Here is a 15,997-nt window from a genome sequence, read left to right on the forward strand (position 1 = left end):
CACATTTGGGACACAGGTTTCGGACACAGTTCCCGAAGTCTAGCCTCTGTGGTACCAGAAAATAAAATTTTATTTTTAATAAAGCATGTAGGCTGAATTTTTTTCAAGGTTGTTCCATTAACTGGTTACCCAATAATGTAATTACACTGAGTAGTATATGAAATATTGCTGCATTCCTTTACCAGAGCAATATGAGACAGGTTCAAAGTCCAAAAGAATATTAGTTCTAGTAAAAAGCATTGAGAGGATATTTCAGGATCCAATGCAAGGGCAACCCATAATCTCATACCTACTCTATAATAAGAATCATTTGTCCTTAAGGTTATAAAAATGTTCTTCAATCAAACATCCTCTTGGGAATCTTTGTTTCTTTCATTTGTTTTGTTGTGAGAAAAGATTCCTTTCATGTAGCCAAGGCTGCCCTTGAACTTCTGACCCTCCTGTCTCTACCTCCTAAGTGATGAGATAACAAATATGTGCTACCCTGCCCAGCTGGAAAATTCACTTCTTATTCATGAGTTGTGTAGGCAGTCTGCTCACTCAGCCACTCCCTTAGGAATCTCCAGGATGGAGAGAAGGAGACAAAAGAATCACATGTGTTAGTTCCCAATGGGAAGAAGTCTACTCACCTGCAATACACACCTTTGTCAGTGAGAGCCACAGAGAGGCCTGACTGCAAGGCCTGAAGCAGTAAGCCAAGGGCATAGATCTGCCAATGAGTAGATCAAGCTGCCACATGAAAACCACACTTCTGCCACTTGCAGAAAAGCTAGTGCAAGTTCTTGGGCATTTGCCTTACCATCCCTGCTGTTAGGTGGCTTTGCCAAGCTACACTGCCAGCAGTCACTTAGACTGCCAGCAGTTAGAAAAGAAACAGGGTGGAGAGTGTTTTCTCCCATTCTGTCCTGACTGTGAACTTGTTAATACCTTTCTAGAAGCAAGGTGGAAGGTTAAATACCTTCACTAACTTTTTTTCATCCAGAATTTAAGACAAAATACCCATTTCCAAGATATTCAGAAAGGCCAATGGAAAAGTCTTTTAGCTGTTAGAAACAGATAGACTGGCATTTGCCTTCCTGTCGAATATATTCAAGTAAAGCGCTAATGCCCAGTGTCCCAGAATAAGTCTAATTTGAAGATGAACTCTTTGAAAGGAGAGCTGGGTTAAAATGAGTTCTCTGGTGGGTATGTAGTCATAAAGAGGAAATTAAGACACATAAAATGTAGCTGGGAAAGTAACAAATGGGTCAGGCACATGCTTCTCATTGAGAAGGCACTAGACTCAATCACCAATACCAAAGAGACTGAGAGACAGAGACAGAAACAAAGAGACACAGAGTCATAGAGACAAAGAGTCAGACACAGAGACATGGAGAATAGAAGAAAGAAGACAGGAGGAAACTGCCATCTCCAAGAGAATCAGAGAAGCCTCAGAAGAATCTAATCCTGCTGACACTTCAGTCTTCAGTCTTTGGGCTCCAAAGCTAGAAGAATATGAACTTCTACTGCTTCAGTCAGTTGTCCTGTGGACCTCTCTTGTGGTAGCCCTAGCTGATTAATCACGAACCAACAGATTAAATAAACAAAGCCAAGTTCTGACCTTAAGCCTGAATCTGCAGCATCCTTCCACCCTACATTATTCCACATACATCTGCATGTGACTTCACACCCACTGAGGCTACAACAGCCCTCCTAGGGCTGGTTCCAGCCATCAGCATGTAGGAGCACAACACTGAAGGAAGACCAAAAGCCTTTACTCATCTCTATCTCTGAGTTCCTGACTTACTGCCTGTGTTGCTCTGATTACCCCTCCAAAGTTGGCCCAGGTCACAGCTCCTACCACACACCCACAGTCAAGGATAAATCCATCTGAGTAACATCTATTCTCCAACCCCCTTAAACACCCTGAATATGGAAAAGCAATGTTATGAACAATCTAAGAGGCAAGAGAACATTCTGAATCATAAGAAGCATGGTTCTTTTTTTTGTGGACACATAGATGATCATAGAGGCCATGTGACATCACTGAGGAATGAACAAGCAATGACAAAGTTCAACTAGGGTATTTAACTTAAAGTCAACATAATAGAAGCTCATAGGTTAGAAAAGTTAATATTGCAATACTATCTTTAACAGGAACAGAAACAAGCAATCTTAAACTTCAAATGGAAGCATGAAAGACCCCAAATATTCAAAGCTATCCTGACCAAAAGGAGGAGCATAACCTGACTTCAAGTTATTCTATAGAACCACAGCCATAAGAACACCATAGTGTTGGTATAAAAATGACCAGTATAGAGTAGGATAGAGGCTCAGAAATAATGTCAGTAGTTACAACTACCTGACTGTTCTACAAGGATGTCAAAACATATATTAACAAAAGGCAGCTTTTTTTAGCAAATAGTTCTGGGGAAACTGCAGAAAAATAAAGCTAGATCCTTCTCTCTAATCCTGTATCAAAAACAATGCCAAACAGACCAAAGACCTTAATGTAAGATGGAAAATTAGAGGAAAGAGTTTAAGGTATTAGCATGCACACACACTTCCTGAATAGGACTCCAGTCACTCAGCAATACCAACAATGGACAAGTGGACTTCATGATATTTAAAAGCTTCTCAGCACATCCTGAAACAAGCAAATGAAGAGACAAGACAGGCTACAGAATGGTAGAAAATCCTCATGCCCTATATAGCTGACAAGACTATTATTTAACATATACAAAGAACTCAAGCTACATAGCAAGAAATTAAACAGCCCAACCAAAAACAGGCCAGTGAAATGAAGAGATAATTTTCCAAAGATGAAATACACACAGCCAACTAAACATAAAAATGTATTGAACTTCACTAGCTATCAGATAAATCTACATTTCCGTCTCATCCAAGACAGAACCGTGGCCATCAAGAAAAGAAATAACGACAAATGTTAGCAAGAATTTGGATAAGGGGGAAGCCTTGTGCACTGCTGGGGGAATCTAAAATTGTCAAGATACTATGGGAATCAGTATGGAGGATATTCAAAAAAAAGAAAAGAAAAGAAAAAGAAAAAAGAAAGGAAAAATAGAACTGCCATATGACCCAGGTAAACCACTCCCCAGTATTTACCCAAGAGTCTCCACGACAGCATGTCACAGAGACAGTTGCATATCAATGTTTGGAGCACCAATATTCATACTAAGACCAAGCTTTGCCCAACAAGAAAGGAATGGATTTTTAGAAAGTACTGTATTTGCATAATAGATTTTGCAGGAAAATGGCTATGACTGGAGATAATCGTATTGAGGTGAGTTGGCCTCAGAAGCATCTGAACCTGAAAATGGATCCCCAGACAGAGTTATTAAATTAACAGGCCAGCAAGCCAAGGACGGGTAAGATTCTGCATAGAGCCTTACCAACCTAAGACATAATTGCTTTAGATAATGTATATTCTATGACCAGTAAGGATGGCATTCTTGTCAGAAAGACCTAAGACAGACTCAGTCTTGTTAATAAAATAAAAAAGAGGGAGAGGCGGAGAGCCTTTGGAGCTGCTTGGCAAGAATCTGATATGAGCCAAGGACAAGGAAATGGGCTGCTTCGCAGGAATATGATATTGGCCAAGGACAAGGCAGTAGGCTTCAGGCAGGAATAGATTAGGCTAGAAGAAAGAAGTAATTTCAGGTAGGAATCTAAATCTTAGGCTAGAACAAGGAAGTAGGCTTCAGACATGAAAATGACCTTGTGCTAGGACAGGAAAGTAGGCTTAGATACTTTGGTCATCCTGATAAGCCTTTAGAAACAGTTATCACAGGAGTGTTCACATAATTGGGTTTATTGCCTTGCTTTTTCTTTGACTATTTATGTTTATTGTCTTGCTTGTTCCTTGACTATTTGCATCTATTTTATTATTAGACCCTCAACCTAGAACTGACCTTAATACATGCATGTAATTAAAATGGTATAAAAGCATAAAGGAGGAGGGGGATGGGATAGGGGGTTCTAGGGAGGGAAAATGGAGAAAGGGGATATCTGTATTGTGAATAAATAAAATATCTAATAAAAAATAAATTGTATTATAATCTCAAAAATAAAATTAAGCCGGGCGGTGGTGGCGCACGCCTTTAATCCCAGCACTTGGGAGGCAGAGGCAGGCGGATTTCTGAGTTCGAGGCCAGCCTGGTCTACAGAGTGAGTTCCAGGACAGCCAGGGCTATACAGAGAAACCCTGTCTCGAAAAACCAAAAAAAAAAAAAAATTAAATTTAAAAAAGAAAAAGGAATGAAGGAAGAAAGAAAGGAAGGAAGAAAGAAAGGAAGGAAGGAAGAAGGAAAGAAAGACAAGCATTCCATTTGCTCTTGTTTGTGAGTCCTAGATGTCAAGATACATAAAACCATGTGTCTTTCTAATGATCTGAAAAAGAAGCAAGTGTCTCTAGAGAACAAGGAGATTCCTGAGCCAGTGCAAAGGTAGGGCCTCTGGGGGAATAGTCACAGTGTAGCACACAGTTGTATGAAGATGGGGGAATAGTCACAGTGTAGCACACACTTGTATGAAGATGGCCTGTGCAATCCTGCAACGTGGAAAAGTCAGTTTCTTGCTCTTTACTTTATTAATGTTTCTAAAACACCATGTTGATAATGTATATAACCAACAAAATATAATTTGTTTGTTGGGTTCTCCTCCTCTGTTGCACAGTTCCAATCTGTTGGTTTTCTTATTGGTTGTAGATACACCTTATGTGTCAGAGGAACTTCTTATTCTTATGTATTCTTATATATGGACATTTAATACAATGTGCTTTTGTGCTATTTTCAGAAAAATGGGGTAGCTACAGACATACTTTTTGTACGATCTTCAAGACTCCTTCAGAAGGAAAAGTTGTAGAAAAAGAACAGACAGCCTTTAAAATTTGAAATGGCTCCTTTTAAAACTTGATACAGGTATAGATGTGGCCTATTTAAAACAGGAAGCTCAGGGGGAGGGGGGGCAAGGCCCTAGCATGAACTGTATGTGAGCAAATGAAATTTAAAGAAACATCTTGCACAGCTGAATTTATCTCATGTCACCTAGATCCAGAGGTAAGAATACTTTGCTGGGAAAGTGGAGAGAGGTTCTTATTACTGAATGCTTTCCCGGAAGAGAGAGAAGAAAACCGTGTGCCCCATGTGCCATGATTCTTATATAGATAATTCAGTACACGTGTTTTGATATATTTTAAAAATATTTTTGCATAAACTGATCACCAATATCTGTTCATCAGTAGATTGGTTATAATGTCGTACCCAAGAATTTGGCTTTCTAAATAAAGAGAAAATGAAACCTTGAAGAACAGAATTTTTATTTTTATCTTAAGACAGGCTTGGGGTACAGGTGGTTATTTACAAACTTTCTTCAGTTAATTGGATTTCTTAACATGAAATAGTATTTTCAAAACTAATTAAATTGTGTTCTAATGAATATTTAAGACCAAAATATGTTATCTTTGCTGTACAGTATATAGATTTTTTAATCATCCATAAAAGTAATTATATTTTTTACGTTCTCAAAAAGTATTATGCTATTACTGCTGCTAAGTGGGTCGTTTGCTTCTTCACAGGCCATGATTGAAGAAGCCATCACCAGAGCAGAAGCTTTCTCAGTTATGTACACACCCTTTGCAACAAAAATAAGGGCTGATAAAATAGAAAAGGTAAAAGAGGTGTTCATGAAAACTCACCCTGCCTACGTGGAGTGTATCTACACAGGTAAGTTCATCCTCACCCAGGCTGCTGATGTTCCGGTGCCATGGCGACCAATGTAGTGTGCTTCATGGTTTGCTGGTTGTGCTTACAGGTGTAAGCTTTAATCTAAAGAGTTCAAATGTGAACTTATTTTTAAGACTTTAAGTAGAGCTAGCTTTCATTTCAACACAATATGCCTTGTGTGCTCACAATTTTAGGCTTTTTAAGGAATAAATCTAGAAAACTCTTAAGGTTTTAAGAGGAAAAAATAGTAAAAGCCTGTGATGAAAAGCTAAGCTAACTCCCCACCTCCGGTGCCCCTCTGTACTCCCAGACGTTAGTGTTTTCCTGAAGATGGATTTCTCCGCATCCCGCTCTCAGTGCCTGCTGCTTTGCTTATATTTCCTGTCCACCATCCCCTCACCCCTCCCCTCACCCCCAGTTAACAGAGGGCACCTGCTTGAGTCACTTTTCTTAAGGGAAGAAGAGGCTTATTTTGGCTCATAGTTTAACAGATGAAGTCCAGCGGGACAGGGAATGAGCTGTGGGAGGAGCCTTTGCAGCAGCAGCATGCAGTGCGGTTTCTTTTTCACAAATGGACATGTGAGTAAGCCAGATGCGGAATGGGCTATAAACCTTAAGACCCTTCTTTCCTCCCAGGTTCTTATTTCTCCAACTAGACTCCACCTTCTAAAAGTTTCAAAGCCTCCCCAAAACAGCATCACCAGATGGAGACCACAGGAGTATTCAAACACTTGCTCCTGTGGAACATGTCTCCCATCGCAACCCCAGCAGCACGCCAGAGGACACAGCGCTGGGCAGAGCCCCCTTCTCTCTTCTTCTCTGTAAAGGTCTCCTGTTTTCGTACACTCGTTCCAAAATATTTCCCCTATTCACTATGTACCAAGTGTTGTTTTGAAAGGAGTTTTGCATGCACACGCTAGACAAAACGGTGCTGAACAAGGACTCTGAGGTGAGGCGAGATCTCCAAAGGCGCACATCTGCTGTCCCAGGCTCAGTTTAAGAGTCTTTTTGCTCTTTCCTATCCCTGGGGCTGAGCCGTTGATTTATGAGATTAATAACAAGTCTATTATTGATCACTTCTCAAGAATCGGCACTCTACATTTGTTCTCTTGTTGTTCCCACAATTTATGAGCAACGGTGATCTACATTAGAAAACGAAACAGTAACAAGAAAAGACAAATAGCCCTCTGAAGGTGCCAGGCCAGACTGCTAACAGCAGGCCTCAGATGTGAACCCGTCCTGACCCTTGAGCCGCGTGCTTCTCCAAATTCCAGGTTTTTATCCATAGGCCTCTGGTACTTCAGAGGAAAGATAATAACTCCAACTATTGACAGCTGAATCATAAATCCCTAAAGACCAGGGGCATTTGAGAAGAAAAGAGAGCAACTAGATGCAGAACTCAGGCTAAGATGAGGGTTGATCCTGGTTTAGGGAGTCTGAGCACTCTCTTAAGCATTCAACAAAGGGCCAGAGAAAATGGCTTTGCAGGAAAAAGTAGTCACCATAGGAGCCTGACAACCTGACTCCAAAGTCCCCAGATACCACAGAAAAGCTAGACACACGGAAGATGTCTAACATCTCAGCATGCCTGTGATGTGATGTGAGCTTCTAAGCCAGCTAGCCTGGAGAGGTGAGCACAGCATCCCACAGGAGGGACTCTGCCTCAAACAAGGTGGTATGATACTTAAGACTGACCCCCATGATTGCCCTCCGGTATTCACACGTGTGCTGTGACACATGGGTGACACACGCACACACACACACACACACTCAAAGTAAACCTTTAAAGAGAGTAAGACACAAAGGAAAAGCATAGTCTACAACACAGTTAACATTTCTCAGAACTTAGACCTGGCTGCTCACTCTCATTAGTTTTCATTATTTCATTATATTTCAAGGAATTTCTTTTTTACGGATGGAGTCAGTGACAGCACACAAAAGTCATGCCGACTTATGACCATGGAAACTGAGTCCAGTTGGCTACTTTCATTCCGTTATCTTGAAAACAGTGAGAGACTCATTGGGATCGCCAACTTGGCAATTTCCCTTCTGGTAGAATTAGTTTCCATATATTTAACAGACTTCCCAGAGAAGTCACCACGATTAATTAATACTTAGGAGGCATCATTGCCACCAAGGGTCTGAAAACAATAATAACATTAATGAGCCAGACTCACGTCTCCTGTAACTCCATCAAACCTGTTATCGAGATGAATTATGATCTCTCGGCAAGACAATTCATGCTGAAGGATCCTACACTTTCCAAGAGAAGATAATTACACGTCACTAATGATTGTTTCTATTACTTAAGAATTACTAATTGCTAGCATATGACAGACAGTGTGTTCTGAGAATCCAGGGTGGGTAGATAAAGCATGTAGAGGTATGTGGTAGGGGAGGCAGTGTAGAATTTGAATTTCTTTGAGGCTATTAAAGCTCTTTGACTCTGGAAGCTATGCTTTGAACAAATGAGATGGCTGTTCGGTCATTTGCCTCTGGGGCGAAAACAAAACAAGGATTTTTCCCATTAGATGTGATGAAGGTGGGATAATTATTAGTAACCTAATACTAGCAGTAATACAGTTGTGAGGTGTGGCTTCTTTGATCCCAGACCTTGGAGGTGAGTGTGGGTACAGGGCATGGAAGAGGAAACGTCCTTTGACACCGAGACACCCCTCCCAGGAGGTTCAGAACGATCGATAGAATAAGCATCAGGAACACATGTAGCCAAGCAAGAAGTCACCATTTTCTTGGCATGTCCCCCAGACAAGCACCTAAGACAGGCTCTCACTGTCTAGCTCTGACTGTCCTGTAGCTGGCCTCACACTTGCAACAATCGTCCTGCCTTTGTTTCCCAAGTGCTGAGGTGATGGGCATGCCACTGTGACCAGCTATAGCTAGAACAGAAGAAGTCACTCCCTTATTGGGCATTGGTTTGCTTGCTTATTTCAACAGACATTTGTGCGCCAGCTATTGTGAAATAATATGAATTATGCTTATTCTTGTCTAGCTGCAAATGAATGAGACACAAACTACGATTTATTTTTTAGGCTCTGCTCAATTACTGGGGATGACCCCTAATCTAATTCTCTAATGCTAGAATGCTACTTCCCCAACTGTTTTCCTCAAATACTTGTTGTTTGAGTCTTCCTGGGACACTTCTGCTCCAGCACTCTGGAGTCCTGAGTAGACACTTCACTCTGGCATGTGCTGCTGGTCCATCATGGCTAATGAAGACCTTCTGCTCTCTCCATCTTCTCTTGCTCAAGGCTTCTATTTATCTGTCTGTCTGTCTGTCTAACTATGTATGTATCTACCTATCACCTATCTATCATCTATCTGCTTTTTCCTTCTCCCTCGTTGTCCCTACCTGTGACCCCCCCTCCCAGCCCAGTAACTCAAACACTGCCTCTTTTTTCTCCAAGTAATTGGTAGCAGCCATTTTCATTTAACCAGTGATTTTAAACTGGGGAGTAAGGTTTGCCCAACAAAAGCTGCTGTACAGGAATTTGTTCATCTTGGGGCAGCCAGATCTTGGGATACAGAATTGAGCACCAGACAAACTCCCAACAGGCTATGACTGCACAGTCACATGCAGATAAATGACACCAAACACTAGATCTATGGGCTGGAGAGCTGTACTCGGGCCCTCTCTCTCCCAGTTCTGATGCCAGAAAACCCTTCTTCCAGGTGCAGCCAGTGCTTTCTTCAGAAACATTCAACATGTTCATGTGTTTTCTCTTCATTTGCCACCTATTTGTGTGTGTGTGTGTGTGTGTGTGTGTGTGTGTGTGTGTATGTATGTGTGTGTATACAGTGTGTGTATATGTGAAAGTATATGTATTAGAGCATTTGCTTGTATAGATATGTGAGCAAGTGTGTGTACATTTCAGAAGAGGGGTGTAGAACAGAAGTCAACCTCAGGAGTTGTTCCTCAGGAGTCCCCTTGTTTTGAGAGTCTCATCAAACAGACAAAGGTGGATGGTCACTGTGTCCACTGATCCTCCTGTCACTTCCTCCCCAAAGCTGAGATTACAAGTGACAATCACCTTGCATGGCATTTTACATGGGATAGAGCTCTAGACCTCAGGCATGCTCAGCATGCACCTTACCTGTTACCTCTCTTTTAATATAGGTTTCCTATGTACCAGGCTTTACCCAAGCCCTTTCACTCCACATTCATTCTCCGCAAACAGCTAAGAAACACATTTGCCACCACCCACCCAAAGACCAAGTTTCAGGAGAGAGAGAGAGCTGTCCCCATCTCTCCCTTATAGGTATGAAGGTTTTACCACAGCAAGAGAAATGAAATGAAATCTGAGGTTTTCTAAATTAGAAAAATGGCCTGTGGAGCTACAATGTGGCAGGACCTTGAGAGTCTCAGAAGTGGGTATCTAACAAAGTGTGCCTACAGAAGCAGTTGTTATCATTAAAACTTGGAGACTAGCATGCTGCACTCAGCCCATGGAGGCTGGCAGACAGATCTCCACCTCAGAAACTCTGCCCAGCTCTGGGTCACCTTCATGGAGCCTATCTGGGACAGCCTATCCCTCCCTGGTCACGGCAGCACAGCAAGCCCAGCTGCAGTTGGCAGAGGTGACCATAAGTAGGAAGGTCGGTCCCCAACCACCAGCATGCTTTCTCCAACCAGTCTTCTTTGTAAGATATTTCTCTGTTAAAATTAGAGGCACAGGATGAAGGTATAAAAGCAATTCAATCTGAAATAATTTTGAAATTTAGTCTAGGTTTTAATTTTTCCTAAATGAACAAATTAAGTTCATAAGAAAACTCACTCACCTTTTGTGGAAGATGTTAATATTTCTCTGGTCATTTCTTTTGCTATTGTTGTTGTTTGGGGGGGGAGTTGTTTGTTATTGTTTTATTTTTTTCAAGATTGGGTTTCTTTGTGTAACAGCCCTGGGTGCCCTGGAACTCACTCTGTAGGCCAGGTTAGCCTTGAACTCACAGAGATCCATTGCCTCCCTGGAGTGCTAGGATTAAAGGTGTGGACCACCACGCCTGGCTTCCGCTGATCATTTCTATCAGACTGATGAGGGGAGAGTTAGCTTTGCAGGATGTTCAGGATCCAGCATGTATCAGAATTCAGGGTGCCTCCTTTTACAGTTTTGACCCACCAAAATCTTCAAGCCATATTATAATAGAGACTCATTGTATTATGTTTCATGGAGGAAAAATTACTGATTTTTTTTATAGCATAGCTATCCATTTTTCTTATTTAAAGAAACATCCAGTTTGATTCATGCAGTGTAGTCGGAGTATATAAAACAAATAATAATTCACCAGCCCTGGAATTATTATGCTTTCATTTATAAAGATTTTGCTTGTGATTTTTATTCATATATTCCAATAAAATAATACAATTCCATGCAGTTCTTATTCTTCCATGGCTGTATTTTAATAATAATAAAGTAATACAATAAGCATACCCTGTCTCCTTTTGATGAAAATATCAAGATTTATTTGCTAAATAAATAAATATTCAGTAATGGATCTGTGCTTAGCCATGTTTAATAGAAAAGTTTTCTGGATCAGATATCAATTACTTTAACATTTAAGTGGATAGAGTCATATTTTGTCTTTCTTGTGCTCCATAACTCCCAGGAGCAAATATGTATGTTTGGGGGAATAATATATTGTTTTTTAATAGACCTTTAAAAATTGCTCCTCACTGGAATTTATGTTTGCTTTTGCACAACCATCATTTACCAGGAAGGATAATATATTCCTATTTTCTCTAAAACATAAAGTCAAAATTCCTCATTTTTTTATTCCTTTCATAAATCATATAATATTATCATGATCAAGAGTTTTCCAGATCAAAATGTCTTCCTCTTTGTAACTAGCTCTCAAAAATGGGAAAAGTTACAGAATTAAATAAAAAGTCCCACCCCAAAACTGTTTAAAAAAAAAGGGTTATAGGCAAGTGTGTGGCCATAGGGATAAATCAACTGACAAAGACACACATCATAAATGGGCAGGAAGTCTGTACTGTTGATACAGTGTCCCTCTTCCTGGTGTGAAGTAGTGTCGGGGCACTGCAGTAAGGGAAGTGCTTCACAGCCATGGCTCATATGTCCCCTGAAGCAGCAGTGACCCAGCATGGTTTGTTTCTATGTCTCTTCTGTACCTTACTCGAGCCTCACCTAGACTTACTGCTTACCTAATTCATCTCCTCATGATCTCTGAGCAAAGGTTGAATTGTCATCCAATGGTCTGAAAATAAGTCAAAGTAATCAAAACATTTGCAGTAGTCTCTCAAGAACAAGAGGTGGAGTGGAGCAGGGCGGCCCAGCAGAATAAGCTGTGTACATAGAGCCAATGTACGTCACAGGTGCTGTTCCCATAGTGCTCAGCAGCACCATGGAAAAAGCAGAGACCATCAAGGACTGCTCCCCACTCTAAGATCTCTAGACACACCCCTCAAATGTGCAGATGAGTCAGTTCCTTGCCAGTGTCAGACCTGGTGCTGTATCTGTTTCTCAGGTGCCAGAACTCTGTAGTCTATACAGCAGAGCCCAGTGACCATTTCTAGACATGTAGAACCATGTTAGCTGGCATGGAAGCAGTGTGGTAAACACATGTACTTGTTTCCTCTGACTAACCCAGCCACTTTATATCCAATCCATTGTCTGACACTGTCTCTAGGGAGAACGCATGGCTGTCTAGTCAGCATATACAGAATTGGTAACAGACCAAAGGATACCACCAAAGCCCAGCTTGGTGAACAGATGGCTTTTATTTGGGCTACTTCCATGGATATGGGAAGGGACTACTTAAAGGAATAAAAATGACTAAGACAGCTGTATCACCAAAGCCCAGCCCAGGACAGGTATCAGCTCATGGCAGCTAAAAACCTAGGGGGGACTGTGCAGCCTGCAGGCAGCTCAGTAGGTGGTTAGAGAGTGCCCTTTACACGTGGCTTGTTTGTTCTTTCTTTCAGTCAATTCTACTGGTCTGTTTCTTTGAAGCAGTTTAAATTGTCTGAGAATGACTCTCAATAGTCCTTACAGTCTATACACAGTTGGGAAGACAGGGATCCAGTGAATCTGTTCAGTTTCAGGAACTTCCTGAAGCCATTTAGAGTTATCTACTTCCTTCCTACACACTATCTTTAGAAGCTTCCCTGCAAGATGGAAGGTACTCATCCCAGAGGAAATTGTCATCCTACCCAGAAAGACTGAACTCCTAGTCACTATAAACAATAGTTCTGCTTCTTCACACTTAACTTGAAGACTTTTGTTTGGAAGTCAATCTTGCACAGAAATGAAGTTTTCATGTTGGAGAAGTCCTTTTGTAAGCTCATTTTCTAGATTTGCATATTCAGCATACAAGTTCTGTGTATTTCTCCTTAACTACTTAGCTCACAGTTAACTTGACAGACAGACAGACAGACAGACAGACAGATAGACAGACATGCATTTTAAAATGTATGTCTCTGCTGGGTGTGGCAACTCACAACTGTAATTCTGGTACCCTTAGCCCTTACCATATAGTGAGTTGCAGACTACCTTGGGCTACAATCAAAAAGAAAAGGAAAAATGTTTTTGATTTTTTTTTTTAAGAATGTGTCTTTCAAAAAAAAAATAAGTGTAGCAGCTTGTGCATTATGAAAAGAAACGGAGCTGCAGACTCCAGGGTGAAGAACAGCCTGTTGTAAGTGGACCCGACACCTTGGGGTCATAGTGGGATCCCAGCCTGAGCTGCCACTGAGAGTCAGGTCTGGGTCCTTAGGTACACAGTGACAGGGGTCAGTGTCAATGTCTAAGACTCAAATTACCACTTGAGAACATGGAGACATCCCTGGTCAAGTCAACTACTAGAAATCATGTGATGTCCAGGGTCTGTACAGAACTGGCCCCGTCCCTCACTGGCTGAGGTACTTTGGAGAGCTGGCCCCATCTCTCACCAGCAACAGCACTCAGTAGAGCAGGTCCTAAGCATTGCCCAGGCAGCACAGTGGAGCTGGCCCTGGTAGCATGGGTGTGGGAGAGCCAGCCCCCACTCTGTGAGTGTAGGAGAGCACTTGGGAGAGAGGGCTCTGCATTTCGCCTGGGCAACACAGTTGAGATCCTGCCACCTACCAATGGCAGAATTGGTTGGCCTAGCCAAAGAAATGCTGGAAAGCTCACCCTAGTGGTGCTCATAAGGGAAAGCTAGCATGTTGACCAACTCAGCTACCATCCATGCCCAAATCCAGGTCTCTAAGTTGGCCCACCTCTAAACTCTACTTCATCTGTGAATGATTGAGATTCGTGAAAGGGCCAGTCTTGCTGATCCAAAGCTGTGGGATTTCCATTTGACATGGGCAACAGCAGGATAACCAGGAGGAGTCCCAGTGAGGATCCAATATTGATGGTGTGACAGAAGCCAGAGACCTCAAACCAGACCAATGACTCATTGCAATTGAAGATGTGTGGACAGAGGGATATACTGTGATATACTACAGCTTCCACAACGAGATGTTTTTCTATGCTCTGTGTGTGTGTGTGTGTGTGTGTGTGTGTGTGTGATTTTGTGTGTGATTTTGTGTGTGATTTTGTGTGGGAGGTTGCAAGAGCAAAGGGCAGATATGAGGGGACAGGCAGATGAGCAGAATGGGGGTGCGTGATGTAAAACTCATGAAGAATAAACAAAACATTTGTGAAAATGAAAATAAAAGGTGAATGTGGTGGCACATGCCTGTAATCCCATCACTGGAGGCAGGCAGACCTCTGGGTTTAACACCAGCTTGATCCACATAGTGCATACCTGGACAGCCAGGACTACATAGAGATGCCCTGTCTCAAAAAAGACATGCCAACAGACAACAACAACAGCAGCAGCAGCAGCAAAATCCCCTCAACTTAGTTATTATGCAGTAAACATCAAGAAAAAAAATGTTTCCATCTCCACAGACCCTCCCCCTCTGCTGCTGCTCCTTTCCGAGTTCCAAACCACATCCTTCCTGTCCATGGCCAAGAGACTTACTGCCCTAACTTTTAGAATCCTGTCCTCCTGCTTTGGTTTGAGTATGAGCTATACTCTTAAATACATGAGCTAGAAGCGTGGTCCCCAGTGTGGGACTGGGAAGATGGTGGAACATTTGAGAGGTGGGTCTTGAAAGAAGATGCTTAAGTCATGAGGCACCATTAGAGAGGATTAGGCTCATGTCTCTGGAGTGGTTAGATCCCACAGGGCACCAGAAACAAGGTTGCTGAAGCCAAGTCCAGCACTTCCCCAGAGCCCCAAACCACATGACATTCTCCTTGCTCCCCACACTACCAGTTAAGATCCCTCACACCATTCCAGGGCATGGGAGGAGACATGCTTCAGACACACATGCCCAAGCTGGAATTTTTCCACCTCAGAACTGTGAGACAATGTAACTCTTGTTTCCTTATAAAGTCCCAGCTTCAGGTGTTGTGCTATAACACAAGAATGGATTGAAATACTCCCTTACTTCCCTCTACAGTGTCATCATATACATACTCATTCCTAAACTCTGACTGTGGAACATGATACATCCGAAATCACAGAAGGAATACTCTATCTGGCTTCCTTTGTGCAACAACATTTTCATGAAATCCATCCATTCATGCCAAAAGCACTGGTTGGCTTCTTTTCAGCAATCTCCAATGTCATGTGTAAAGCTCAGGATTGAAATGCATCTTCTACAAGTAATAGGCATAAGTGGCCTGCAGCTTCTGGATGCTACCAATTACACTCTGGTAACACCAATGATCGTGCTTGTCCAGAGGACTGTGCCTTAGAGCCACGTGGCAGAAGAGCTAGACATCATACTTATTTTCAAAGAGAAGAGCCAAGGGAAGTTATCCCAATCAGGCATTGATGTTGTTGTTTTCATGCATCTCACATAGTGAGATATTCATCATAGATATCAACATAGTGGCATAGTCATCTAATTTTAAGTTTAGTGCTTGCTTGCCTTACACATACCACATGGTTGATGTTGTCTTTGTGTGACTTTGCCCTGGACATGCAGTCTGCTTGGGTCTCCTGCTGTGTATTCCAAAAGTGGCAGCACCTTATTAGTTTGTCACCCTTCTTCTATATGCCACCCCTGCCTTAGGAAAGTGGGGATGGTGGGGAGGAGGTCAGAGTCCAGAACCTATAGTACATCTTGTTTTTCTTCTCATCTGCCTATTACAAAGGCCAAACTGTCTTAATTGCTATTGGTTTGTGTGTGTGTGTGTGTGTGTGTGTGTGTGTGCACATGTGTGTGCATGCACGTGCGTGTGCGTGTATGTGTGTGT

The 15,997-nt window shown here is 42.0% G+C and overlaps 1 protein-coding gene across 1 annotated transcript in view; it reads left to right on the forward strand.

Moving 5' to 3' along the window:
- The window catches only part of Spata16 (spermatogenesis associated 16), a 286,800-nt gene that overhangs the window by 192,324 nt on the left and 78,479 nt on the right, over positions 1–15,997 (forward strand). The window contains exon 6 of the mRNA XM_028763601.1: positions 5,576–5,723. Within this exon, the coding sequence (XP_028619434.1) occupies positions 5,576–5,723 (148 nt within the window). The remainder of the gene's footprint in view (positions 1–5,575; positions 5,724–15,997) is intronic.

The sequence above is a fragment of the Grammomys surdaster genome, unplaced genomic scaffold (genome assembly GCF_004785775.1).
Source record: "Grammomys surdaster isolate TR1022 unplaced genomic scaffold, NIH_TR_1.0 62, whole genome shotgun sequence".
In the NCBI taxonomy this organism is placed as follows: domain Eukaryota; kingdom Metazoa; phylum Chordata; class Mammalia; order Rodentia; family Muridae; genus Grammomys; species Grammomys surdaster.